The sequence below is a fragment of the Pan paniscus genome, chromosome 7, assembly GCF_029289425.2.
Source record: "Pan paniscus chromosome 7, NHGRI_mPanPan1-v2.0_pri, whole genome shotgun sequence".
Classification (NCBI taxonomy): domain Eukaryota; kingdom Metazoa; phylum Chordata; class Mammalia; order Primates; family Hominidae; genus Pan; species Pan paniscus.
In genome coordinates this window covers 35,633,379-35,661,226 of record NC_073256.2, presented here as the reverse complement: position 1 = coordinate 35,661,226, position 27,848 = coordinate 35,633,379, and the positions used below count along the sequence as shown (strand labels likewise).

The 27,848-nt window shown below is 38.1% G+C and overlaps 1 protein-coding gene across 1 annotated transcript in view; it reads right to left on the bottom strand.

Annotated features, from left to right (window-relative positions):
- ZDHHC2 (zinc finger DHHC-type palmitoyltransferase 2) overlaps nt 1-27,848 on the bottom strand; it is a 66,178-nt gene that overhangs the window by 21,303 nt on the left and 17,027 nt on the right. The window contains exons 2-6 of the mRNA XM_034965693.4: nt 16,586-16,612; nt 14,957-15,051; nt 5,790-5,910; nt 3,767-3,836; nt 3,005-3,037 (exon numbers count right to left, since the gene is read on the bottom strand). Coding sequence (XP_034821584.1) covers nt 3,005-3,037; nt 3,767-3,836; nt 5,790-5,910; nt 14,957-15,051; nt 16,586-16,612 — 346 coding nt within the window. The remainder of the gene's footprint in view (nt 1-3,004; nt 3,038-3,766; nt 3,837-5,789; nt 5,911-14,956; nt 15,052-16,585; nt 16,613-27,848) is intronic.

The following is a 27,848-nucleotide window of genomic DNA, read 5'->3' as shown; positions in this document are numbered from 1 at the left end:
GCCATTAGATGAATACATTCACACAAAGCCTGTAGAAAAAGATTTTTTATATATTCATATGGAAACATTTCCAGGATACATTAAGTGAAGAAAACAAAAAGAAACAGATTCAATCAATAGTGTAGTCACTTGTTCTAAAAATAAATAAATAAATAAATAACGAGGGGGTTTATAGGCTATGCACACATACATTGAGATCTGAAAAGTGCCATGACATTAACAATCCTGGTTCTCTGTGCGTAGTGGAAGAAGGTGGGGAGAGGGACTGGGAAGAACATGGCTACCTGTTTTATTTTTGAATTTGGAACCAAAAGCATGTTATTAGCTATAGACTTTTTTATTTAAAACTTTAATTTGAAATTAAAAAATTAAATACAATGGCTGCTCCATTCAGCTGGCACCAAGTGAGGAACAGACCCTTGGCATCAAATCCTTCACAAGTCAACATGGCTGCTGCTTTCTGCAAGGGAGTACTCAGAGCTAGGACAGTGGTGGAGACAGTGGATGCAGCAAGGGAAGTGATGGGGAAGTGAACAACGACACAGGTTAAAAGGTACCGCAGTCAGTTCATTCACCTTCCCACACTGCCACCTAAGGGTGGAGTAACAGCAGGTGGTGTGTAGGCATGCCACGGAACCTATTTTTAAAAATTCTAGGGTCTCATTTCTGTTGTTCTCCTTCACTTATTTAACAGAATCTGTGAAAACTGTAAAGGCTATCAGACTGTAAGTATCTCATGAGGCCAAATTAACTGTTGATTTAGCAAAATTACTATAATGGTAAATTATTATTTTCTCTTTTTGTAATTTTGTGAGTACAGCAAGGGCATGGGAAGCTTTATAGGTATGTACTGACCTGATTTTTTTCCACCTCTCCATTCCTTGTCATCACAATCCCTTATTAAGGTCAGACAAATCAAAATCAACACTATGCCTATGATGACTACCACTCTGCTGAATATATCTGGAGTATACAGTTATCCAGAAAGGAGGGTGCTTAACATGGGTTTACCCCAAAGCAGACTATGAGACAAGAACTTGGATGCAATTCATTTGAGACAGGAAGGATAAAGCATTTTTTACCGGCCAGGCTGTCACTGGTTGAGGGTTGCCCCTGGAGGTATGAATGCCTTGGCACTTATGGACTGCTTGGCTTCTGAGCTGAACGAAACTACCCAGGTAGAAGAGACCCCTCAGGCAGAGAAGAAAAGAAACACAGGTGCCTGAATGGGAAGCTGCCAGCAGGTACGGGAGATGTTCACCACAGATGCCATGAACTCAACAGGTGGGTCATGGGGATACAGGTGGGGCACTGACAGCAGCTGCAGAGGAAGTCAACAAATGAATGTAAGGAGAATTAAGAAGATGTTGGCCAGGCATGGTGGCTCGCGCCTGTAATCCCAGCACTTTGGGAGGCCAAGGCGGGCAGATCACAAGAGTTCGAGACCAGCCTGGCCAATATGGTGAAACCGACTCTACTAAAAGTACAAAAATTAGCCAGGTGAGGTTACAGGCGCCTGTAGTCTGGCTACTCAGGAGGCTGAGGCAGAAGAATCGCTTGAACCCAGGAGGCGGAGGTTGCAGTGAGCCGAGATCACGCTACTGCACTCCAGCCTGGGCAACAGAGCAAGACTGTCTCAAAAAAAAAAAAAAAAAAAAAAAAAAAAGAAGGAAGAAGGAAGAAGGAAGAGGAGGAGGAGGACGAGGAGGAGGAGGACGAGGAGGAGGAGGAGGACGAGGAGGAGGAGGAGGACGAGGAGAAGGAGGAGGAGGACGAGGAGTAGGAGGAGGAGGAGGCGGAGGAGGAGGACGAGGAGGAGGACGAGGAGAAGGAGGAGGAGGAGGCGGAGGAGGAGAAGGAGAAGGAGAGGAAGAGGAAGAGGAAGAAGAAGAAGAAGAAGAAGAAGAAGAAGAAGAAGAAGAAGAAGAAGAAGAAGAAGAAGACGACGACGACTAATTAAAGACACTGGGGGAGGGGGAACACTTGTTGTAAAAAAAACCAGAAAAGAAAACTGGGGGCAGGGGGTCAAAAGAATGAGTGCAAGTATCAATTAGTATGAAGGGGGCGTTATTTATTGAGACCCTTAAGAAGAGTGCCATTCTTACATGGGTTGACTAGCCTGAACGCTTTAAAGGAGAAAATCGAGGTGGCGAAAAGAAAGAGGTCTACTGGTGAACGATACAGGATACCATAATCCTACATTCCCCTGGGAATCTTTCCTGTTGCTAAGAAAACCATTCCCTACATATATTTCACCCTATACCTACTGTGGACTTGTGGGCGTGTCTACCTTTCTGTAGAGCCATCCCTGAAAGAAAGCTTGAAGAATAAGCATTACTCACGCCCAAATCCAACCTGGCCAGCAACCTGGGCATGACTGTCAGAGATATGCCTACATTGAGATGAAAAATTATAGGAAAAGGAAGGAAAATTAACCTTACTAATCAGATCTTTCAAATAATCCTCTATTAAATTACCTAATTTCGTGACTGAGAAATATTAGCAAATATTAATGAATTCTATATGGAAAATCTTATTTAAATTTATGTGTGCATTTGTATATCTGTGTAGTTGCTATTCTACTCCTTCATGTCAAATTCTGTGTAAAATAAATTGTTAAAAAGCTTTTGATGACTTAATTCTTTATAAAAACCTTCCAGTGAGGTACTATGTATAATTTACTTGTACATCTTTGTGTGTGTTTCTGTGAAGTATTCTGGAATCTCTGTTTATGCACATGCACACAAACAAAATCCTTTGTTCTGAGCTAACATGCGATATTAACTTTAAGACTGTTAACCTACTGGTTTTAAAAGTATTTCATGGAAACTCCCCTAAATAAAGGCTCTTTTAAGTTAAACAAATATTAGAAAGTAAATACAAAAGTTCCTGCCATGTCAACTCAAGTAATATTTCATGTGTGAAAAGATTTACATGGATAAGTGATTTAATTTATTAACATTTACAAGGGACACAAACTTGTTTAAATATACAGCCAACTCACCATGGACAATGATGATCCATCTTCAAAATACATCTAAAAAACAAAGCAGAACACAAAACCTAATACCCCATGAAATTTTAATGATATTAAATTATAAAAATATAAATTATGGTTAGTTCAAACAGCTGCGGCAAGTAAAATATTGCAAAATTATTTACTTATCTAAAAATTGGATAATAGCAGAAGTTCTCATCTAAAATAAACCCTATAGCCAATTCTTATAATAATATAACTTGAATTCAAAATATACATGCTTAAGATGCAAAGCAACTCATTTCCTAAAAACAATATAATGTATTAATATACAACTATCTTAGGCTAAAGAAAGAACAAAACTGCAACGGATTTACAGAAAGTCTGGATAAAACTTCTCCTTCAATATCAATCCTTATGCCAAGTCATACTGTCCTTGGAGTATATTAAATATATAACAACGTCTGACTGTCATGAAGTCAACTGAGTTATCTTTATAAAAATGGAAAACACTCATAGAAGTATTTCCTAAATTGAACTAGCCAAGTCAGAACTGCTAAAAATCACATACTTCAGGGCACCGTGAATCTGGGGGCAAATTGACACTTGACTGTGGCCTTAGGCCTCACTGGTATGAATGTCAGCGGGTTATACCAACTGCATTTCCTAAATCAAGGGCTGAGAAGCGAGAATATGGAGAAGATAATCAGGAAAACAGTGAGAAAAGAAACATAATGAAGAAAAAGACCACCAGCATGTAGATATTTTAGAAGTTAAAGGTTCTCTTACTTATCACAGACGGAGCAGTGATGGCAGCGATCTGGTTTTATAAGTTGGCATCTGTCACAGTATCGGATGGCTAGGGACAAAAAGCTCCACTTAGTCTTAGAGTTAACACTGAATTGAAAATACAATTAAATGGCTTTTATCATCTCTCCAAATTTAAATTTTAAAAAGCATATAAAATTTAAATTTGGTAAAAAAATAAGATATTTGATGCTGTTTAAATACAAAAATGGAATGACTTGCCTACAGCCACAGTTCTCTGGAGGTTTAACCAGAAGAGAGAACCTCCTAAGGAAATTTTTCTGATGCTTTTTCAATTGTCAGTAGTTATAACAAGGCTCACAAAGGGTACAAATATGTCCATGTTAATCAAAATAAATAGAATGTCTCCCTCAGTTAAACCAATTTATTTCTTGTACCCTGTTATTTATCAAAAAAAGTTTTAAACTGAACTAGGAATAACGACACCAGGTTTTTGCACCTTTTACTGTCACTAACTAGCTTTGGAAACTCAGCAATGATTTATTTCTAGGGGGCTTAAATTTCTGCAGTGTTTGTTTAGACTTACAGGGTAAATATACCTAAACATATATAAGCACATCTCTGTCTTTGTAGGGTAAAACTAAGGTCACAATATTAACCAGGAAAACCTTATGTGTGAGACTTACAGTTAGATTCAATTATGATTCTAAAGTGAGTCAGAAACAAATATAAGTAATATAAAAACCTCTTTTTTTTTTTTCTGAGACGAAATGTCACTGTCGCCTAGGCTGGAGTGCAGTGGTGTCATCTCAGCTCACTGTAGCCTCTGCCTCCTGAGTTCAAGCAATTCTCCCACCTCAGCCTCCTGAGCTGAGTAGCTGGGACTACAGGCATGCGCCACCACGCCCAGGCTAATTTTTTTGTATTTTTAGTAGAGATGGGGTTTCATCATGTTGGCCACGCTGGTCTCAAACTCCTGACCTCAGGTGATCCACCTGCCTCGGCCTCCCAAAGTGCTGAGATTACACGTGTATGAATCACCACACAGAGTCACAAATCTTAATGAGTTTTTCCTGTTTTCTTTTTTTAACATTTTTTATTTATTTTATTTTTTAGAGACAGGGTCTCACTCTGTCACCCAGGCGGCAGTGCAGTGGTGCAACCACAGCTCACTGCAACTTCTAACTCCTGGGCTCAAGCAATCCTCCACCTCAGGCTCCCGAGTTGCTGGGATTATAGGCACAAGCCACTGTGTCTGTTCATTAATGAGATATTTTATACATATATTTCATACTAAGTCTTTGAAACCAGTGTGTATTTAATGCTTAGAGCACCTGTCAGTTTGAACTGGCCATACTTCAAGCACTCAACAGCCACATGGGGCTAGCGGCTACCATAATGGACAGCACAGGTCTGAAGTCACAGAAGCTCTGGGCAAGTCTTGGTGGGTAAGCATCACTAGTCCATGTACATCAGTTTTAAGATAACTGTTTAACTGGATAGTTGTCAAATTACCTTAAAATATGTCCCAAGTAAGAGATTTGTTAATTTATTGCATTTGTAAGAAAATTTTAAAGATAGATAAAAAATTATACCAATACCTAAATGAAATTTTACATCACCTATATGACTGTTCTAAGTTTACGAAAAAATACATGTAAAAGTATTCATTTTATATTCATTACAGATACTGCTGCCTTAAATTAAATATGAATAGGAAAGTCTACAATTAAAACCTTAAACATGAGTACTACTATAAATCAAGATTTCAGCAGTTCCCACATCTTCACTGAGTCATAACTAAGTAGGCAGAACAGGATTAAAGTCAGTTCTGATTTCCTTGAGATCTCTTTGCCACAGTGCTATTCATGTTTCCATTCTGTTTTATGGAATCACACAGGAAAGATTTAACAGCAATCCAAGAAATAACACAGCATTCTGAAATGAGTGTTTTACCATTTCAAGTACATAAACACACTTTCTTACAGTCACCTTAATGATGTTATTTGCATACCATTGCAAAGCACTCATTATCAACATTTACCTCCAGACATGGTCCTGGTATAGATGGGAAGATCCTTGGCTGCTCGCCTAAGAACTTCCTGATGGGCTTCTCCTCTTGGCTCTCTCTCCAACAAATCTTTCTCCGCATAAGAGAGATGGAACTGCGGAATACATTTAAATCTTAATCAGTATTTTCAAAGAAATTATAATATATTGGTCTTCTCTACCATACCCGGAAAAGGGTATTTATAAAATATTAATGGTATATTGTACATTCAAAGAGACAATAGAATTTGAAATCTGGGCAAGTCTGTTCACCTCACAGGTCATTCATTTATGCATCTAGAAAAAGGGTACAATAATCATCATCATAATACAACTATACCTACTTCCTCTGGTTTTTGTGTAACTCAAAAGGAAAAGAGTACATAAAAATGCTTATAAACCGTAGAGTTCCAACAAAATATGAGTTATATTGACAGATAAGATGGCCCAATGAATAAACACAACTCAATGAATAAATTTTTCATTTAGATCATTAAGAACAAATGTAGAAAATCCATTAAGCATATTGTCTTATCTAAGTGAGTTTTAACTTAGGGATAATCCTTACATAAAATCTCCCCCAGCACTTCTGAAGGGTCTAATTATTTATTTTACTTCTTATACTGACAATTTTGCCCAGCTAATTTTAAAATATTTGAGAAAAAGAAAATTTGGGCTGCTGTTTAATAATATGTATATAAATACATATCTTCCACACAGACACACATACACCTGTATAAATTTCTATAAATGTGCGCCAGGAGACATGTACAAGAAAAATCTCAGTATCATTGTTTGAAATACAAAAAAACTAAACACAAGTCAAATGTCCATCAAAAGGATGATGGATAAATTGGAGTATGATATATCCAAATAATGGAATAGTACCGGCATTTAACAATTAATAAACTATAGCTGTGTATAGCAAAGGAAAGAACCTCAGTATACTGAACAACATTAAACAATCTTATAGAACATATACACAATGATTCATTCATATAATTTTAAAACCAGCAAGCTAAACAACATATACACTGTTGTTGAGAGATACATGTACATGTGATAAAATTATAAAGAAAAAAGAATAATAGAAATGCAGGATAGTTGTTACGTTTTCAGGAATAAAGGGAAACAGCTGGGAGATGCACAGCAGAGATGGAAAATATGAACAATGTTTGACATACTGGCTCGGTGGCTGCTTAGGTGTTTTCACTTAATTATTCTTTAAGTAGTGCATTATATATATGTTCTTATATATTTTGTATACATATATTTATATATTTTGTATATATACAACAATATGTGTAAAATATTTTACAATTTAAAAAACTTTAAAAGTGATATGTCAGTGAAAGAATCTACTATAAAGACAGAGGCACACATATGTTTATTGCGGCACTGTTCACAATAGCGAAGGCTTGGAATCAACCCAAATGCCCATCAATGATAGACTGGATAAAGAACATGTGGCACATACATACCACGGAATACTATGAAGCCATAAAAAAGGATGAGTTCATGTCCTTTGCAGGGACGTGGATGAAGTTGGAAACCACCATTCTCAGCAAACTAAAAGAAGAACAGAAAACCAAACACTGCATGTTCTCACTCGTAAGTGGGAGTGGAACAATGAGAACACATGGACACAGGGAGGGGAACATCACACACCAGGGCCTGTCGGTGGGGTGGGGATCTAGGGGAGGGACAGCACTAGGATAAATACCTAATGTAGATGATGGGGTTGATAGGTGCCGCAAATCACCATGGCACGTGTATACCTATGTAACAAACCTCCACGTTCTGGACATGTACCCCAGAGCTTAAAGTATAATAAAAAAATGCTAATAAGCCACTGATGGACTATTACATTTAAAAAATGGGAACAGGTACACTCTGAATACCAAAAAACACTAAAAGGTTTTTGACTGCAGTCTTTGGATCCGTGATGGCATCTGTGGACCCGGCCAGGGCCTGAGCAAACTCTCTACCCTGAAGGGAAGGACCCAAGCCTGGCTGACTTTGCTACTTACTGACTGCAGAGCCCTTCAGCCTTGAGCAAACGCAGATAGGGGAGGCAGGTAGTGGACATGATGGGCCTTGGGCGAGACCCAGTGCTATCCTGACTTCGGGTCTGACTGAGCACAGTCCCAGTGGTGTTGGCCACAGAGGTGCCATGTCACCCCTCCACCAGCTCCCGGCAGCTCAGCACAGAGAGAGAGAGGCTCTGTTTGTTTAGAAGAATATGAGGCAGAAGAACAAGAGTCTCTGCCTGGTAATCCAGAGAATTCTTCAAAATCTTATCCAAGACCACCAAGGCAGTACACATCTACCAGTCTGTAAGAACCACAGTATTACTGGGATTGGGGTATCTCCTAATGCAGATGCAGCTTAGATCACAACACCTAACCTGGAAAGCCTTCCCAAGGAGGACAAATACTAAAATGTATATGGAATCACAAAAGACACAGAATAGCCAAAACTATCCTCAGTAAAAAGAACAAAACTGGAAGACTCACATTACCTGACTTCATATTATACTACAGAGTTTAGTGTAGGGGAGTAACCTAAATAGCACGGTACTGGCATAAGACTAGCATTTGTACATAGTAACCAAAATAGCATGGTACTGGCATACATAGACCAATGGAAAAGAACAGAGAGCCCAGAAACAAATCCTTACATCTACAGTAAACTCATTTTCAACACAGATGCCAAGAACACACATTGGGGAAAGGGCAGTCTCTTCAGTAAGCGCTGCTGGGGAAACTAGATATCCATATGCAGAAGAATGAAATGAGACGCATATCTCTTGCCATACGCAAAAATCAAAATGGATTAAAGACTTAAATCTAAGACCTCAAATTATGAAACCAGTAAAAGAAAACGTTGAGGAAACTCTCCAAAGCATTGGTGTAGGCAAGGATTTCTTGAATCATACCCCACAAGCACAGGAAACCAAAGCAAAAGTGGACAAATGGGATCACATCAAGTTAAAAGGCTTTTGCACAGCAAAGGAAACAATCAACCAAGAGAAGAGACAACCCACAGAATGGGAGAAAGTATTTGGCAACTCCCCATTTGATAAAGGATTAATATCCAGAATGTATAAGGAGCTCAAACAACTCTATAGGAAAAAATCTAATAATCCAATTTAAAAATGAGCAAAAGATCTGAACAGACATTTCTCAAAAGAAGACACACAAAGGGCAAACAGGTATATGAAGATGTGCTCAACATCCATGGTCATCAGAGACATGCAAATCAAAACTACAATGAGTTATCATCGCACCCCAGTTCAAATAGCTTTTATCCTAAAGACAGGCAAAGGGCAGGTGCAGTGGCTTATGCTTATAATCCCAGCACTTTTGGAGGCCAAGGCGGGAGGATCATTTGAGCCCAGGAGTTTGAGGCCAGCCTAGGCAACATAGTGAAATCTCATCTCTACAAAAAATTTTAAAAAATTAGATAGGCGTGGTGATGCATGCCTGTAGTCACAGCTACTTAGGGGGCTGAGGTGGGACTATTGCTCGAACCCAGGAAGTCAAAGCTGCAGTGAGCTGTGATTGCAGCACTGCACACCAGCCTGGCCAACGGAGCAAGACCTTATCTCAAAAAATACTAACAAAGTAAAATAAAGGCAATAACAAATGCTGGTGAGATGGTGGAGAAAAGGGAACCCTTGTATACTGTTGGTGAGAATGTAAATTAGTACTACTACGATGGGTTTCTCAAAAAACTAAAAATAGAGCTACCATATGACCCAGCAATTCTACTGTGAGTATATACCCAAAAGAAAGGAAACAAGTATGTTAAAGAGATAATCTGCACTCCCATGTTTATTGCAGCACTACTCACAATAGCCAAGATTTGAAAGGAAACTCAGTGTCCATCATCGGATGAATGGATAATGAAAATGCAGTGTTTAGTTACACAATGGAATATATTCAGCCACAAAACAAAGAATGAGATCCCATCATGTGCAACAACATGAATGGAACTCGCGGTCATTATGTTAAGTAAAATAAGCAGGGCAGAGAAAGACAAACTTTGCATGTTCTCACTTACTTGTGGGAGCTAAAAATTAAAACAACTAAACTCATAGAGATAGAGAATAAAAGGATGGCAACCAGAGGCTGGGAAGGGTAGTAGGGAACTTGGACATAAGTGGGGAAAGTTAATGGTACCAAAACCAAAAAAGTTAGAAAGAATGAATAAGGCTGGGTGCAGTGGCTTATGCCTGTAATCTCAGCACTTTGGGAGGCCAAGGCGAGTGGATCACTTGAGGTCAGGAGTTTGATACCAGCCTGGCCAACATGGCGAAACCCCATCTCTATTAAAAATACAAAAATTTGGGCCGAGTGCCATGGCTCATGCCTGTAATCCCAGCAGTTTGGGAGGCCGAGGCGGGCGGATCACGAGGTCAGGAGTTTGAGACCAGCCTGGCCAACATGGTGAAACTTCATCTCTACTAAAACTACAAAAAATAGCCGGGCTTGGTGGCGGGCACTTGTAATCCCAGCTACTTGGGAGGCTGAGGCAGGAGAATCCCTTGAAATCAGAAGGCAGAGGTTGCAGTGAGCCAAGATTATGCCATTGCACTCCAGCCTGGGTGACAGAGTGAAACTCCATCTCAAAAAAAAAAAAAAAAAAAAAAAGAATGAATAAGACCTAGTATTTGACAGCACAATAGGGTGGCTACAATCAATAATAATTTAATTGTACATTTTAAAATAACTAAGAGTATAATAGGATTTTTTGCTATGCACCAAATGCTTGTGGTGATTGATACCCAATTTACCCTGATGTGATTATTACACATTGCATGACTGTATCAAAATACCTCAGGTACCCCATAAATATATATACCTATTAGGTACTCACAAGTTTTTTTTTTAACTACAAAGAAATTCAGAATGTAAAGTGCCTGAATTGGTGTAATGGATTTTTCTCTTTTTTCTTTTTGCCTAGTCTTCATTTTCAAAATATAATTTAGTGCAGTTGTATTACTTTTATATTGAGAAAATCTTACCAATGAAAAACTATTATCACTTTAACAATCTTGCTATGAAAAGGGCAAATTTTAATTCACATGTTCTCAGTTCAGGATCCACATTTTACAAGCGAGAGGTCTCTAACAGCTGATCAATTAAAAGAATAGCCCAAGACCTTGTGTTTTATAAAGGGAATATTCTAAGGTTCTTAACCACCAGACAAGGGCTCTTTCTTCCTAACAGTGGTCTCCAAACTCTTTTCATCATGTTCCCCTAACCGTAAAAAATTACGTGAGATCACACTGCTAACAGATGAGTATTTATTGGTATACATTCTTTTTTTTTTTGAGACAGAGTGTCGATCTGTCACCCAGGCTGGAGTGCAGTGGTGCGATCTCGGCTCACTGCAACCTCCGCCTCCCAGGTTCAAGTGTATTGGTATATATTTTATCAGCTAATATCTTATGTATCTCATATACAAAACTTTAAAAAATACAAATATTAAATGAATAATATGTAAAAAAATTTTTGCTATGTTTTGCCCCATGCTTCAATTGAAGTCCTGGGCACTCCCACCCATTGTGCTTGCTCTCCATACTAGAGCATGGTGTAGTGAAAAGAAAGTGTCCTTAAGGGTTGAAAGGACTTTTGGTTGAACCTTAGCTCTCCCACACAGTAGCACTAGATACCTTAATTGTTTCATGTTCAAAGCCAGTGGCTCCAACTGTAAAATAGTAAAAAATAATATCTATCTCACACAGTTGTATGAGTAAGGTACGTCTTTTGTAGAAAAATCACACAACGAAGCCTGATACCGTTACAATGTCACTGTCATTGATTTGACTGCTCCTTCAATGCTGTGTTCTTTCTTCCGTGTGTTTCATATCCTTTTGCCACTCTGTCCAATCCACTATTTCAAACCTTCTCTACTCTCCCAACCCTTAATTAACCCACTTACGTCTTCACTGTTAGCCAATGATGTCATATATAATTTTAGAGAGAAGTTAGAAGTCACTTCAACTTCCTGCCAAGGCCATAAAAATAAACCTGCATCTGTATGAATAACTTCTTCCCTACTTTTAGTCACTTAAAAAGTATCTCTTGAGTACCTTTTATAGGTCAGACACTGCTTTAGGCACTGGTGATGAAGCAGTGAACAAAGATACATTTCATGCCCTTATGGAACCTACATTCTAACGATGGTGTATTTTCAAAAGTATTCAACAAATAAATATGCAGTGTGTTGCCATGATGGTAAATGTTATGGACAAAAATCCAGGAAGGTAAGGTGCAGGGAAAGCTGAGGGTAGTGGGGTTGCTATTCTATGTTGAGTCATCACAGACAGCCTCAATGATAAGGTACCATTTGTATAAAGACATCAAAAAAGTGAGAGATTTGCCTTGTCTTTTGAAAGGATGACTTTGGCTACTGTGTTGAAAATACACAAGAGGAGGCCAAAAAAAAAAAAATAACAAAATACCAAAAAAAAAACCAACAAAAAGAAACCTGTTAAGAGGCTACTGCAAATCTATAAATGAGAGTGGATGGTGGCTTGGACCGGGGTGGGAGCAGGGAGCAGTGCGGCACATGAGTTCACAATGTGGCCATACTCTGAGGGTGAGGGTATAGAATTTTCTGATTGACTAGATGTGGCGTCCGAGAGAAAAAGAGTAGCCAAGGATGACACCAATGTTTCTGGCCTGAACAGAAGAGTGAAACTGTCATTACTGACGTAAGAAAACTTTAGGACTAGAAGAACTGGGGAATTAAATGAGAAATCAGAAGTTTGTTTTCAGTTTTGTTGAACCTGAAATTTCTATTAGATGTCAAATAGGGAGCTGGAAATGTGTCAGGCGTTTATTAGCAAGCACCAGGCTAATATACTAATCTGAGAGCTGCGGCACTGGGGTGACACATAAAGTCACAGAACTCAATGAAATCCACGAGGGAATAAATGCAGGTATATAAGAAGAGAAGTCCAGGGATTAAGCTCTGGAACATTCCAATGCTTTGGCAGTCTAGGAGCTGAAGAGGAAACAGCAAAGGAGACCTAGAAGGAGCTGCCAGTATGAATGGAAAATAAATATATTATTTCCATGAGAAAGGGGTAAGAATATTTTGGAAAGGAAATAATGCCATGTTGTATACAGGAAACTATGTGTAGTTAAGAACTACTAGAGTATAAAGTATAAAGTCAGAAATTGAGACAAGAGCTGCTATTGCTGGGCAGAAGAGACTGAGCCTTCCCCTGTGGGATATATGGAATCACAATAGATACAAGCAGTAGAGGGAAGGCATTACATTGCTTTTTAGGAGGACCACTCCAGCTTCAGGGTATTGGATGAAGTTTTGTGGGGTTCTGGGAAGGAAAGGTAGGCCAGGCTGTAAACAGAAAACCTTAAGATGGTTTTCCAGTATGATCAGACAAACATTGCAAAAAGTAGATGATAGGCCATCAGGCACACAACTAAAATGAGAGAAACATAATTATCATTATAATATGCAAGTACAGACTAAAATTGTGGTATTCACAAATGATCTGCTTGTTTTAAAATAACCAAATTACCAGGAGAAGAATACAATGTCTCAGACAAGGGAGATGATGAAGACCCAGAATTAGAGCAGTGATAAACTGCCCATTAACCGACATAAGAAACAGATGACTCACAGTCTGGGGAAGGAGAAGGTGATGACGTCTGTTTTTGATGTTTTGTATTTGAGGTGTTGGTGGAATTATCAAGAAGCTATGCTTGGCAGGGGGATACATAAGTTTGAAATTTAAGGGGGAGTTTAGAACTCAAAACAGATTTGGGAGTTATCAAAACAGAGGTTGTATGTAAACTACCAGAGTGGATGAGACTACCTATGATAGAAGTCAGTATTTTTCTTCAAACCTACCACTAAGGACAGGATGAGGGTAAGAGAGATGATGGAAAAGAAGCAAATATGGTAGGAGGATGGAAAAAAAAAGACTGGGATAGAAAAAGAAGTGGAGAATAGAAGAAAAACAGGCAATAGATAGAGCATTCTAAGCCAGGCATACCATTAATTCTGTGCAAACATCTGTGGTTTTTACCATCCTCTCCCAAGCCAAATAGCATATTTATTGGCTTTTTTGACCAAAGTTGCATTTCAAACTGATTACTTCAGTAAACAGTCTACAGTGATGCTTTTTTTTTTAAACTTGGCTTACTAAAACTACACTGTTATTAGAGTTAGCAAAGTATATTTTTATTCAACAATGTACTGGGCTATACGCCAAGGATACAAAAATGAGTAAGACACAATTCTTTGCTCCAAGAATGTTTAACCAGGATGCATGATCCAGAAACAAACAGAATGATCTTTTCAACATGCAAATTTGATCCATCACTCTACTTAAAACCCTCTGAAGCAGAGATTGCTAGTTGTCTCTCAGTAACCATATTTCTCTTCTTCTCTCATGTTTAACATGGTCATCGAGAAGAAAGGCTACACTCCCCACTTCCTTGTGGGTAGATGTGGCCATATAACCAACTTCTAAATGTAAGTGGAAATGACGTCAGCAATGTCTAGAAAGTGTTCTTGAAGAGAAGGACATTTACTTCTCTTTCCTACTTTCTTTGGTCTGCTGGCTACAATGTAGATGTGATGGTTGGAACTGCAGAGTCCCCCTTAGACCAAGAGGGGACCTTGGAAATGGAGGCTACACGTGGCAGAGAAACAAGATAGAAGGAGTGTGGGCACCTGGAAGCTGTGGACTAGTTACAGACTTTTTGAATGCAGAGAAGATTAGCTAAGCCATTATTTTGTTGTTGTTGTTGTTTCTGGTGGCTGATAACCAACTAATACACCTTTAATATGATAATTATCATAGAATTATGTCTACCTTCTAGCTCTATTTTATTATCTATCTTTGTCTACCTATCCATCCATCCTGATGTCTGACTCTAAAGTGGAAATGGAATTCATAACAGATTCAATACAGAAAATGCAGTGCTTATCTGGTGAAAACAATAATATTTCCAGGTGAAAATTCAAGTATTTATTAACAGACATACTAATTTTTTTAATCTAAAAAGTCACTACACTCAATAAGTTTGCAACATTAAAATAAAATTCATTCTTCAATAATACATCAGTATTATTGATTTCTATCATTAGAATAATTTCGTTAATATTTTAACTTACTTCTTTTGAAGGATTCATTGGTAATGTAAAGATAGTTTTCCAGTATGACCAGACAAACATTGCAAAAAGTAGATGATAGGCCATCAGGCACACAACTAAAACGAGAGAAACATAATTATCATCATAATATGCAAATACATACGAAAATTATGATAGTCACAACCGATCTGCTTGTTTTAAAATAACCAAATTACCAATTATAATACATTATGAAAGTTCCTTTACTTTATACTAGAATAAACACAACTCAACGAATTTATTTCCAAAGCCAAGAGTTTTTTACAAAAATTCCTAAATGCATAATGAGATCTATGCCCATGAATAAAAGCCTCCCATCTGTAGACAGACCATCTATTGGCAAAATCACTAACAAGGACCTTTTCTAAATTGTAAAAATGAGGCCGTTACGCCTGCAAATTTAAACAGCAAACACAGCATTAAAAACAAGTGTTAAAACACTCAGGCTTTAAGAACTTTGCTGTACTGACACAGATAACAAAGGCAGTTCCTATTTGAGAAGCTGTTTGCTTATTTGCTTGGCTCTAGTCAAAGCTGGTGTAATGATAACACATTTAAATGGAGAACATCTGGACAAAGAGATTTCCTTCAGTGGGAGTTCAAGTGTCTTATTTATTACATGGGACAATTGTTTTAAAAAAGTGTTCTGAATACTTTTTTCAGTAATGCATATAAACACACTCTGGGTGGTGTTATAAAGTCTTGAAATACTATCCAAAATTTTCTTTTCTTTTCTTTCCTTTTTTTTGAGACAGGGTCTCACTCTGTTGCCCAGGCTGGAGTGCAGTGGCTCACCGCCACCTCCGCCCCCTGGGGCTCAAGCAATCCTCCTACCTCAGCCTCCTGAGTGGCTGGGATTACAGGCATGCCCCACCTCACCTGGCTAATGTTAGTATTTTTCTTTTTCTTTTTCTTTTTTTTTTTTTTTTTTTAAGTAGAGACAGGGTTTCACCATGCTGGCCAGGCTGGTCCTGAACTTCTGACCTCAAATGATCTGCCCGCTTTGGCCTCCCAATGCGTTGAGATTACAGGCATGAGCCACTGTGCCCGGCCCAAATTTTAAATATTTATTTTGTATATGGTGATAATGATTCCTTCTGGGTAATACATTAATACACAATTTAATTCTGTAAGATATCATTGAATAAAATATGCTAATTTAAATATAGCATATTTAGCATTTTAAAACTTTAATAGCAATTTTAAATTTTTCTAAAGAATGAGGATACTCATAGAATCATTAAAAATTTGAATTATTCAATAAGGCACGTAAATCGGTGTGAGATGACTAAAGCCAACAATATTTTTCATAAATTATGTAGGTGACTCAGTTATAAGTTAATAATCTGAATTAGGAAAGGAAATTGTTGATATCCCTATACCTCAAAGCCTTAAGAATCTCTGGCACAATGACAGCCATTTCAGGATAGAATTCTTTGCCAAGTGTCTGACAGAATTCAATCTGCAAACTTAAGAGAAATGAGACATCTTTAACCCTAGCTTGTCTCCACATTCTCAAAGAACAATTTATTAATCCCAACCAAATCTAAGTGAATACAATTTTTTTCAAACTATTTAAAAAATCTATAACATTAATATAATCTAGCTTACCTTGTTCGCCAGTGTTTTCCATGGACACTGTAAAGAGAAAAAAAGGTAATAGGTTATATGAAGCTTATGGCAAACAGGGCTTGACACAGACATAAGGCATTTAAGTAGCTTAATAATTTGGCTTCCCTTCAAACCAACATTCTCTAAATATTTATTCAACTTTATTTGGAGGAGAGGTGAGCACAGTGTGGAGAGAGGGTGGAGGAAACGGCTGGAGGCTGCAGTCAGCCATGCCTCCATTGCGCACTTCAGCCCTGGCTCCTGTCCTGCGGAACAAAACTTGTCAAGTGTGCCCCTTGGGGGTCTTATTTCTGTATCATTTGGTTGATTGGTTTTCCTTCCAACTATAGAGTTCAGATAAAAGCAATGCTCTCCAGGTCATTACATTTCCGCAGGCATTTATTGCTCTTGATAAATTGGCAACCACCTGGTGAGCTTTCCACAAAGAACAAAATGTGTCCACAGCAGCCACTCTTTTTTTCCCCCTAATTTCTAAAAGTACAAATGCTTATGCACAGTGACTTTACTTGCTCCCTGTTGCACAATGAAAGGCCAGGCAGTGCTGGGAAACTGCCATTCCTCAGCGGCTGTTGTAAATATTCCAAGCTAGCAGGTATTATAGATTAGGACAGGGGCCACAAGCGCTAAAGGAAGCTGCGGCAAGAAGCTGTATTTAGTAATCAAGACATTTGTGCGCCTTTTGTATTGTCTATTTGTTTTCCCATTTGGTCTCTCTCTTTGTACTAGAGTCTTTGGAAGTTTTGCCCTATCTCAGCTGTACCAAGTCTGACTTTGTATATTTTTGTCCTTATTCAGCTTTTCAAAAGGGCACAGGACCTCAGGCCTTGGTGCTGGAATGAAATGCGCTGCCTTCTGAAGCCTGGAACCAGAGGGTAGTGTGAGAAATTTTTAAGATTGCTCAGTCCAACCAATCTCCTGCCCAAGAGAGCTACCAAATACAAGTTCAGGCATTTCTAGAGCTAGCAGAAGCCCATAGTTTCTTGGAGGGCAGCCCGTTCCACTGTTGGATTGCCCTAAGAATAAGAAAATTCATCCTTTCAGGGTGTTGAAATTGGCTGCTTTGTGACTTTTACCTGTGATATTGAGGCTTCCAAACCATAGCAACAAACAGAAGATCTAAATTACAGATCTTCACATATTTGATGTTATAGTGTCCCCCTTAAATGTTCTAGTTTACAACAACTAATATATGGTTTCCAGATCTCTTACTAACCTAGATGTGGCATCTGTAAATGCTTCCTAGGTTCTCCATTCCTTTTAACATTTCTGATCTCCAGAATGAGACAGGCAGGCCTGGATGACCTTTGATTTACAAATGGCCTGTTCTACAAGTCCGCTTGTAAGTCAGAGGCTAGTCAGAGTTTGCTTTCTCATAGAATCCCTGAAGCAGCTCATCTGAGGGCACAGGAAAGGCTTGAGGCAAGTCTGTTTTTTAATATCTGAACCTACCGCCACAGGTATGCATTTCTCTCTAGACACTGACTACACCCTGTCTTCAAAAGTGCTCCAAAATTGACAGCTCTTTTCTGGATCAAAATTTCCAATCCTTCAGTGGAGCCAATCTAAGGAAAGGAAAAGCAATTTGACTCCACTTGTGCATTTATATATGAATGACCCTACTGACCATTCCAGAGGTGCTGGTGCTTGCATACAAATGTGTTTGCTACTCCACTGACTCGAGTTGAGAGAACTGAAAACTAAAACAAAGTGACATTTTTGAAAAAGGTATAGTTAGGGGCTGGGCACGGTGGCTCACACCTGTAATCCTAGCATTTTGGGAGGCCAAGGCGGGTGGATCACCTGAGGTCAAGAGTTCAAGACCAGCCTGGCCAACATGGCAAAACCCCGTCTCTACTAAAAATACAAAAAATTAATCAGGTGTGGTGACATGCGCCTGTAATCCCAGCTACTTGGAGGCTGAGGCAGGAGAATCGCTTGAACCCGGGAGGCAGAGGTTGCAGTGAGCCAACATCACGCCACTGCACTCCAGCCTGGGCAACAGAGTGAGACTCTGTCTCAAAAACAACAACAACAAAAAAGGTGTAGTTGGTACGAATTGCTAATCTTTTTGACCTGGACCACTACTCTATAAGCCTGATATGCATTCAAAGACTTTGTTTTTAAAGCTATTATTATTATTATTATTGCCATTCACAGTTTGCTTTTCCCTAAATGTAATTCAAAATCCACAGATGTTCTATTTTTTTAAAAGTACACAACTTACACATAAATTCATCTTTATAGTAAATAATTGTGTAACATTTGTAGAATGAAAGGGATCAGTTCAAAAGGCTGTATCCAATTACACTTTCGCCAAGATTATGAGCCAGTTCAATTTCCTGTAAACGTAAGTCTGTTTAATTTTTGTCAACATCATAGGCCTAAATAAAAATCACTATTTTAGCATTCATTTCCCTTATTATTAGTGCGGTTTGGCATTATTTTTAAAACACTATGATTGGGATTTCCTTTCTCTTCTATGTGAATGATTATTTTCCTATTGGCCTACTTAGTTACTGAGAGCCTTTTATATATTCTGGACAGAAATCTCATATCTGTTATATATATATTGCAAATAAAGTTGCATATAGCTATTTTAAATGATTTAATAAGTACTAGCAACATTTTTATCACTTGTCACTGATTAAATAACATTATCAAAGTTTGCAAATTAACTTATTTCATTAACAGATATATGGACTATGCAAGGTTTTGCTTTGTGATACTCAGGAAATGAATGTTCTTTCAACCATGTTTACTTAATTAGTAAATCAGTGATTTACCTTGTAATTTTCAGTTTAATGGCAGAGTTGTCAAGTTCAAAGTTTCCTTTCTCACAGAGTAAAAACACATGAAATACAAAGTTATTGTCAAATGCAAATATTTTTGTTCAAAAGTAACTGTTCAAGAAAAGATTGCTCAAATTTAGCCTCAACACTTTTCTAATATTTATGTATATAAAGGTAACAGATGAAAAATAGACTCATTTTTGAAACAATATAGATGGTAATCAAATATAATTTGATTATTTATAACAATACAAAAACTAAATAGCAATACTGAACATAATTGGGACAGGTCTTCTAAAAATAACTATTGGTTTTAATGTGGATTTTGAGTTTTAATCCAGGATTATTTAATTTTCTTACTTCACAGACAGAATTCCAGTTTGTTTGATTTAACAATGATGCTGATACCTATTCTCCAATTTTACCATAGAGAAATTTCAAGTGTTGTATAGCCTTCTTTATCCCATTTCCTTTAAACCAGCTATTGAGATAAATTAATAGTTATTTCAATTTTTGTCAACAGAAAACTGAGGTTTACTCAGTTTTTACTAAAGCAAATTAGCTTTATTCTCAAAGTCACAACGAGTAGCACATTAATTCTATCTTAGAAATTCTTTTATTTTCAATCTAAATATTTCCTGCATGTGATAAAAATGTTACAACTTCGAGCTCTGCTGGATCATATTAAAATTAATTCCTCATTAAAGCACAAGAATTGGCATAGAGCATCTGCCCCATTAGTGTTTACTGAGTAAGAGACTGACTTAGACAAACAGACCATGACAACTAATTTGAATCACATAAAACTGGTATATCAAAGTGGACATATGAGAAGTATTCATTTTTCTTTTGTGGGCATGAAAAACTCAAGAGAAAAGTTATTTCTATTACCATGTTAGCTTAGCACACCGTAGGACTCAGCTCATAGTTGAAAAAAGCGGAAGTAATCTCTTCTGTGAGGTGAAGAAAACACTTCTCTAAAAAGAGGAGAGAGGGAGAAGACAAAATGGTTCCTGTCCCTTTAAAAAGGAAAAAGCTGAGGGAGATACTGGCTTCAACTGGGCTTCAAGCAACTTTGAAAACAGACAGGGTCTATAAGTTTACAGGGTTCCCTCCACCCCCACCTTGGTTTTGGTTCTTCCTTAGTATTGTACTTTTTTATAGTTGAATTTGTCAAAATGGAAAAGTGATTATTACTAAGCATAATAGCACCAAAGAGCAATGGCTGGGGATAAAGCAAGCAAGGTCCAATCCTGCCTCTGCCACTTGCTGGCTTACACAAGCTATCCCACTTATTCCACTACAAAATGAGGGTGATCGCTGCAGCAATAGCATTAGGGCTGTAGGGAGAATTCAAAGGGACAATAAAACAATGTACTTAACACAGTGCCTTGTGTAGAGTAAGCCCTATGAATGTACAATTATAATATATCATCTTTCATCTTGATAATATTAACTGTAATGTATAACGTATAGGAAAGGGGGCTAAAAAAGGAAGACAAATTACAAAGAGAAAAGTAATATTTGTACAGGCTCCTGAAAGAAATAAATGCAAAATGTTGAACAAAAATAGACTTGGCGAATGAAAATAAAAGGTGAAAAATAATGTAAATCTGAATTATCTTATAAGTCAATTGCCTTTTTAAACGGATGTGTCATTTCAGAAACTTGTTTAAACCAAAAAGGTGGTCTTCATTCTTAACACAGAGTAATGATGAGATGTTAAAACTTCGATCTTGATGTGCCAGTTAGTCCTTTTGAGAACTTAAATGTGAAAGAATCTATTTTGGATAGGCACTGTTTAACTTAATAAAAACAATTACTTTAAAAAAAATAAAGACCTAAATCTTATAATCACCCCAAAGAAGTTAGGTGCAGTTTATTCCTGGGAATTAAAAGCACTGCTATTATTACACTAAAATATTTACCAATCCTACATCTGGTGGATGGCACCATTCATACCATCTAAATACACACAATAGGAACACTGTGAATCACAATTTTAATTTTAATTTCAAACACTTATTTGCCTCATTTTATCTTGGATTAGCCTAATTTCTTTTTGGTCCATGCCCTACAATGATATTTTGCTTTAGCAATTTCTAATCTTCCAATATACCTCCAGAACTTCAAGTTCCTCTGTGATTAATTGTGGGAATTGCAGCACTTTCTTGGCCCTGATGATACATAGGAAGAGAGAAAGTGAAAAAGGTAAATTACTACTATAGTTACCAAGAATGTTCCTGTTTGCCAAAAGTAAAATTATGGCCTTCAGGAATTACATTTTGGGCTGGGCGGCCCACGCATGAAATGCCAGCACTTCAGGAGGCCAAAGTGGGAGGATCACTTAAGGCCAAGAGTTGGAGATCAGCCTGGACAACACATTGAGACTGTGTCTCTACAAATAAACTTTTTTTTTTAGCTGGGTGTGGTGGCACTGCCTGTGGTCCCAGCTACTTGGGAGACTGGGGGCAGGAGAACTGATTGAGCCTAGTAGTTCAAGGCTGCAGTAAGCTATGATCACATCACTGTACTCCAGCCTGTGCGATAGAGTGAGACCCTGTTTCTTAAAACAAAAAGAAGAAGAAATAAAGAAAACAAAAAAAGAACTTCATCTTAAAATCTAGAACCATCATCCATGCTACAAAGCTTGTAGATTGGGTCACCAGTTGTATTATCTGGCTGCGCTTTACGCTCACCCCCTCCACCGCCACTAATCATTCCCGTAAGAAAGACAGGAGAACCAGGCACAGTGGCTCAAATCTCTAATCCCAGCACTTTGGGAGGCCAAGGTGAGAGCATAGTTTTGAGGCCAGGAGTTTGAGATTGGCCTGGGCAACATAGTGAAACATCATCTCTACAAAAAATTTAAAAATTAGCCAGGCATAGTGGTGCCCACCCATGGTTCCAGCTACTCGGGAGGCTGAGGTGGGAAGATCACTTGAGCACAGGAGGTCGAGGCTGCAGTGAGCTGTGATCCTGCCACTGCATTCAAGCCTGAGCAACAGAGCGTGACCCTGTCTCAAAAAAAGAGAGAAAGAAACAGAGTAGGACAACAGATAAAAAGGCTGAACTAATCAGTCCTCAGTTTAGAATTGGTAAGACTGATAAGAGTGATAGTTTTTTGTTATAGCATTAATTGTTCTTTAAGAAATCCTTGTGTAAAAATAAAACAGGTAAAATTGAAGTTAAAGAGTGAGACTGTCAAAGTAATAACCCATAATATAGAAAAGGATGACAAACTGCTCCTTAATCCAACCTGGCTTGAATGAAACATCCTTTCAAATGTATACCTCCCTTATCTCTTTTGACTGAACTACCAAGCAATCATTTAATCCTAGAACCCTTGGTCCAAACACAGCTAGATGCCTGTTTCTATAAATAAAGTTTTATTGAAACATGTATGCATTCATTCACTTACATGGCTACTTATGTGCTACAATGACAGAGTTAGGTAGCTGAGACAGGGAAAGTATGGACTGCAAATCCTAAAATATTTACTGTTTAGCCTTTTATGAAGAAAGTATTCCAGTCCTATGTATTAGTCAGGGTTCTCCACAGAAAAAGATTTAATAGGATGTGTGTGTATGTGTATATATAGATACTATATATTAATATAGTCTAGAATGATTTATATACATTAATTCAGTCTAGAATGATTTAAATTCAACCTTGATTAAAAGCAGGAGATCATCTCAAAGGTTATTCCACTCGTACATTTTTTACCAATTGATTATTTAAAAATTGGCTTTGGTGAATATTATTAAAGTGTTACTGTCCTAAATGGTATCTATTGAGATACAGCAGCCTAGTAAACTGATGGTAACTTAAATCTAGTTGAACTTTTAGTCATAAATATATCCAAAATTCAAGCTTTCAGATACTTACATGGCTACTTGTGTGCTACTACGCCTTCATAATAGACAAAAAATGAACTCCCCCTTTTGAATTAGCAAAGAACAGTAAAGTGTTTCTAAAACAATGTGATTTTGGGGTATTTTATTGCAAATGTATATTGCTGTGATTTTAACATTTATTTTCTTAATCTGAATTTTCTTTTTCTTGTCTTCAAATTCAATCTCTCTCCTTTGGAGGAATAATTTACCTTTATTGCTCATACACAGTAACTTTTCAATATAAAACCACTATGCAATTTCCAGCCTAGCCTCAGACATCTGATAATGAAGAATACCGCCCCCCCACACACACACAAACACACACACACACACACACACATAAACACCCCAAAACAGAGACTTGGTCCTAATGAATGAATCTTAAGGATAATTTTATAGCCAAGCTCTACATTTTTTCTGTTTATCTTTAACTCATTTATTGATAAACATTAATTGACTATACTTTGCTTACACTGTTGAGAACAAAATGGTAAATAAGACTCTACCTCTGTGCTGAAGCTTAGCATTTATGATATCATTTTAGTTAGAAGTAAAAACTAACTGAAAAAACAAGGATGTAGTTATGAAAACATTTTCAGTTAATTCACAGAAGTAGCTCACATTCAAAAGATTATGACAAAAATACTTTATGCCTTAATATCTTTATAATATGCTTTAACATCTCCTGTCCCAACAAAATCTGTCCCCTGACTTCATGTCTCTAGCTGCCATCCCACTTTCTGGCCTTTTCACGGGAAAATTTAACAATCATCCAAAATCACTCTCTCTACCCCCAACCTCCTTTTACCTCCTCGTCCAACTCCAATTGGTCTAATTCCCCAGCATTCCACTGCAATCACCCGTGCCAAGGTCACCAACACCCTCCCTAAGCGAATTTTCTGTACTCAAATTACTCTAACAGAATTAATTATGCTCTTCTTTTGGAAAAAGTCTGTCAAATTCATAGAGAATTCTTTGACAAAATTGGCCAGGGGGAACCCCTTGAAGCCAAATCCTTTGTCCTTTTAGCTACTTTCCAAAAATCTGTGGTTCATTTTTAGTGTATTAGAGGTCAAAAGTGACACCCCTTCCAGACCTTATTTAATGACATGCAAGAAAAATATGTTATTCACGTTAACATTTTCAGTTTAATTGCAATGGTACCCTTTTCTTCCTAATACATTTTTGAATTTATTTTCTTTATAACCTATCTACTTATATATTTTTATAAATTATATTTTTTATTATACTTTAAGTCAAACTGTTTCCTTTTTACTTTGTTGTCCTCATATGTCATTGTGATTTTATTGATAAAACGCCTGCCTTTCTCTCCAAATTCACCTCACACGTCTTTCCTCTTGTACATGATGCTTCTGTCACTCTGGGCTTTCCTGTGTCTTAACCAAGCTAACATTGTACCCTCCCTTGATCCTCTGCACTGGCAGTGAACTGGGTGGTAGGAGACCTGGACTCCAGCCCAATCCTCCCAATATGTGTGATCTTGATCACGGCACTCAGCTGAGCGGCGCTTTAATTTTACTGTTTAAACTAAAATTTGCACTTTATCTTGAAGGTTTCTCTGGCTATAAAATTATCTTAAATCCTACCCTGATGTATTCTCGAGGAAAAAATCTTGACTTTTGAAAACCTAAGGCAAAAGTCATTCTAACAACGAACTGATCAGTAAATTAGCAGGAACTGCTTTGTCAAGGACAGATAAGTAGCTTCAAAATAGAAGCAAAGGTTAACAATAAGTCTTCGATGGTGCAAAACTTGAATTCCAAACACACGGTTTTCAGTTTGTACTTTCTCAGTTAACATACAAGCCAGTCCTGATATTCCTAACAGTCTAACCACAAACACGGCACAAGGCAATCGACTACCTCAATGGATCCCCACACAATTCCCTGAAAATTCATTTTGCAATAAGAAAACCATGATCTCATTTAAAATGCAATTCAGTGATATCATCTCACTAAGAACCCTCCCAAGGCTCTGCACTCAATTTACAATAAAATAAAGTCCAATCGCCTCACTTCAGTCTCAGTGGTCAAGCATGATCTGGCTCTTCCTCTCTGTCCTCCAAGACCACTTCTGGTCAGTAGTACCTTTGCTCACTAAGCTGCAGCCACACTGAGTTCCCGTTTCAAAAACACACCAAACCTTAGCGTCTGTGCCCAGTCTGAAAAGCTCCACACCTGACTCCACGCTTGGCTCCTTCTTTCTCATCCTTCAGGGTGCAGTTTAAATACCAGCTTTTCCTGTCTAGTTAGACCCTGCAATCACTATAGCAATACATTATTCGTCTCTTAGCATCTCACACAACCTGTATTTTCATTTATTTGTGTCTTTTCCATGACTCTCACTGAGGTTTGAATCCTATGTGATGTTTTACGTTGAACAAGTTATTTAGATTCTCTGAACATTATCTCAATGTTTATCTCACCGAGCTCTTTCGAGAATTAAACTAGAAGGTAAAAGCACCTAGAATAGAATTTGGCGCATTATTAAGGTCTGTTCATCAAATATGGAGGATAAATTCATCACCAAACTGTGACATGTTAGGAGTAGGAGTTTCCTAAAGTTTAGTGCTAGCAGTTTATTAACAATCTAGGGGAAGAAGTGCATAGTGAATAATTAGCATGTAGTAACGCTAAAATTTTCTGCAGCGTGAAATGCCAAGTTGTTAGGAATAAACTGCTGGAAAGCCTTTTAAGCGTGAATAAGCAGAAAAATGCAAATAAATTACAATGTGGGTGAATTAGCAGAATGAGAAAAAACTAAACCAGTAAATTTTTAAACTTTTGCCCTACGTCTCCCAGAGTTCCTTTCCTGTCAACCCCACCCACACCTGCAACCCACGACGCCCTGTCCAGATTCTAACAGGGCTTGGCATGCATTGGCCCTATGGAGTCTGATGATTTCCCCAGCCTCTACCTCAGAACACATCTCTAAACAGCTATACTGAGCTAAACTATGCTAGAAATTATCAAAGAACGATGGAAAATGGCCCAGAAATTACTGGCAACCTTTTCCTGAAGAATAGCACAATGTGACTGGGTGCGGTGGCTCACATCTGTAATCCCAGCACTTTGGGAAGCTAAGGCAGTTGGATCGCTTGAGCCCAGGAGTTTGAGACCAGCCTTGGCAACATGGTGAAACTCTGTCTCTACCAAAACAAACAAACAAACAAAAAACCCCACAATTAGCTGGGTGTGGTGGCGCACACCTGTGATGCCAGCTAGTCAGGAGGCTGAGGTGGGAGGATCCCCTGAGCCCAGGAGGCGGAGGCTGCAGTGAGCTGAGATAGTGCCACTGCACTCCAGCCTGGGCAACAAAGCCAGACTATGTCTCAAAAAAAAAAAAAAAAAAAAAAGAATAGCACAATATCAAACACAAAAATGAATAATACTAAGTTAAAGCATATAAACCAAGATATGGGAAGTCTCTTAAGGGTAGGTTATGACCCAAAAGATTTGCTTTCTGTGCTTTGGCCTCTAGATCAGCCATCAAAAGCTTCTGCATAACACTATTAACAATATAACAAAAACTAGTGACTGTGTGTTAAGGGAAGCCTACTGAGTGCAACATCCAAACATATCTCCCTTCCAGCACAGTAGACTCGAGGCTGCCCTGATTTTCTTCCCTTACCTGCTGGGCTATGACATCAGGTGTTCATCGCATTCCAAGTCTTCGTGATAATACCTGTATTTGCTACAGCTGTCATAACAAAGTATCACAGACTATGGGCCTTAAATAGAAATCTATGTTCTCACATTTCTGGACTCTAGAAGACGGAGATAAAAAATTTTTTTTAAATTATAAATTAGCAGGGCATCGTGGCATGCACCTGTGGTCCCAGCTACTCAGCAGGCTGAGTCAGAAAGATTGATTAAATCTGGGTGGTCGAGGCAGCACGAGCTGTGATTACTCCACTGCATTCCAGCTTGGGAGACAGAGCAAGACCTTGTTAAAAAAAAAAAAAAAAAGAAGAAGAAGAAGAAGAAAAAGAATAGAGCACAAATTGAGGTGTCGGCAGGGTTGGTCTCTTCCTAGGTCTCTCTCCTTTGCTTGCAATGACCACCTACTCTCTGTATGTTCACATCATTTTCCCTCGATGCCTCTCTGTATCCAAATTTCTTCTTTTAAGGACGGCAAGTCACGTTGGATAAGGGATTACTCTGATGACTTCGTTTTAACTTAATTATTTCTTTAAAGACCCTTTCTCCAAACAAATTCTGAAGTCCTGGAGTTCAGGACTTTCACCTAAGAATTTTGGAGGCACAGAATATAGCTTGCAGCATCCTCCAAAATCAGACTGCAGCTTTACAGGAGCATTTGTTGAATGCTCTCTATGCCAGGGATTTGTGCTCAATTCTTTTTCTTTCTTTCTTTTTTTTTTTTTTTTTAAGACAGGGTCTTTTTCCGTCTCCCAAGCTGGAATGCAGTGGTGCAATCACGGCTCATGCTGCCTCGACCACCCAGATTTAATCAATCTTTCCGCCTCAGCCTCCTGAGTAGCTGGGACCACAGGTGCGTGCCACCATGCCCTGCTAA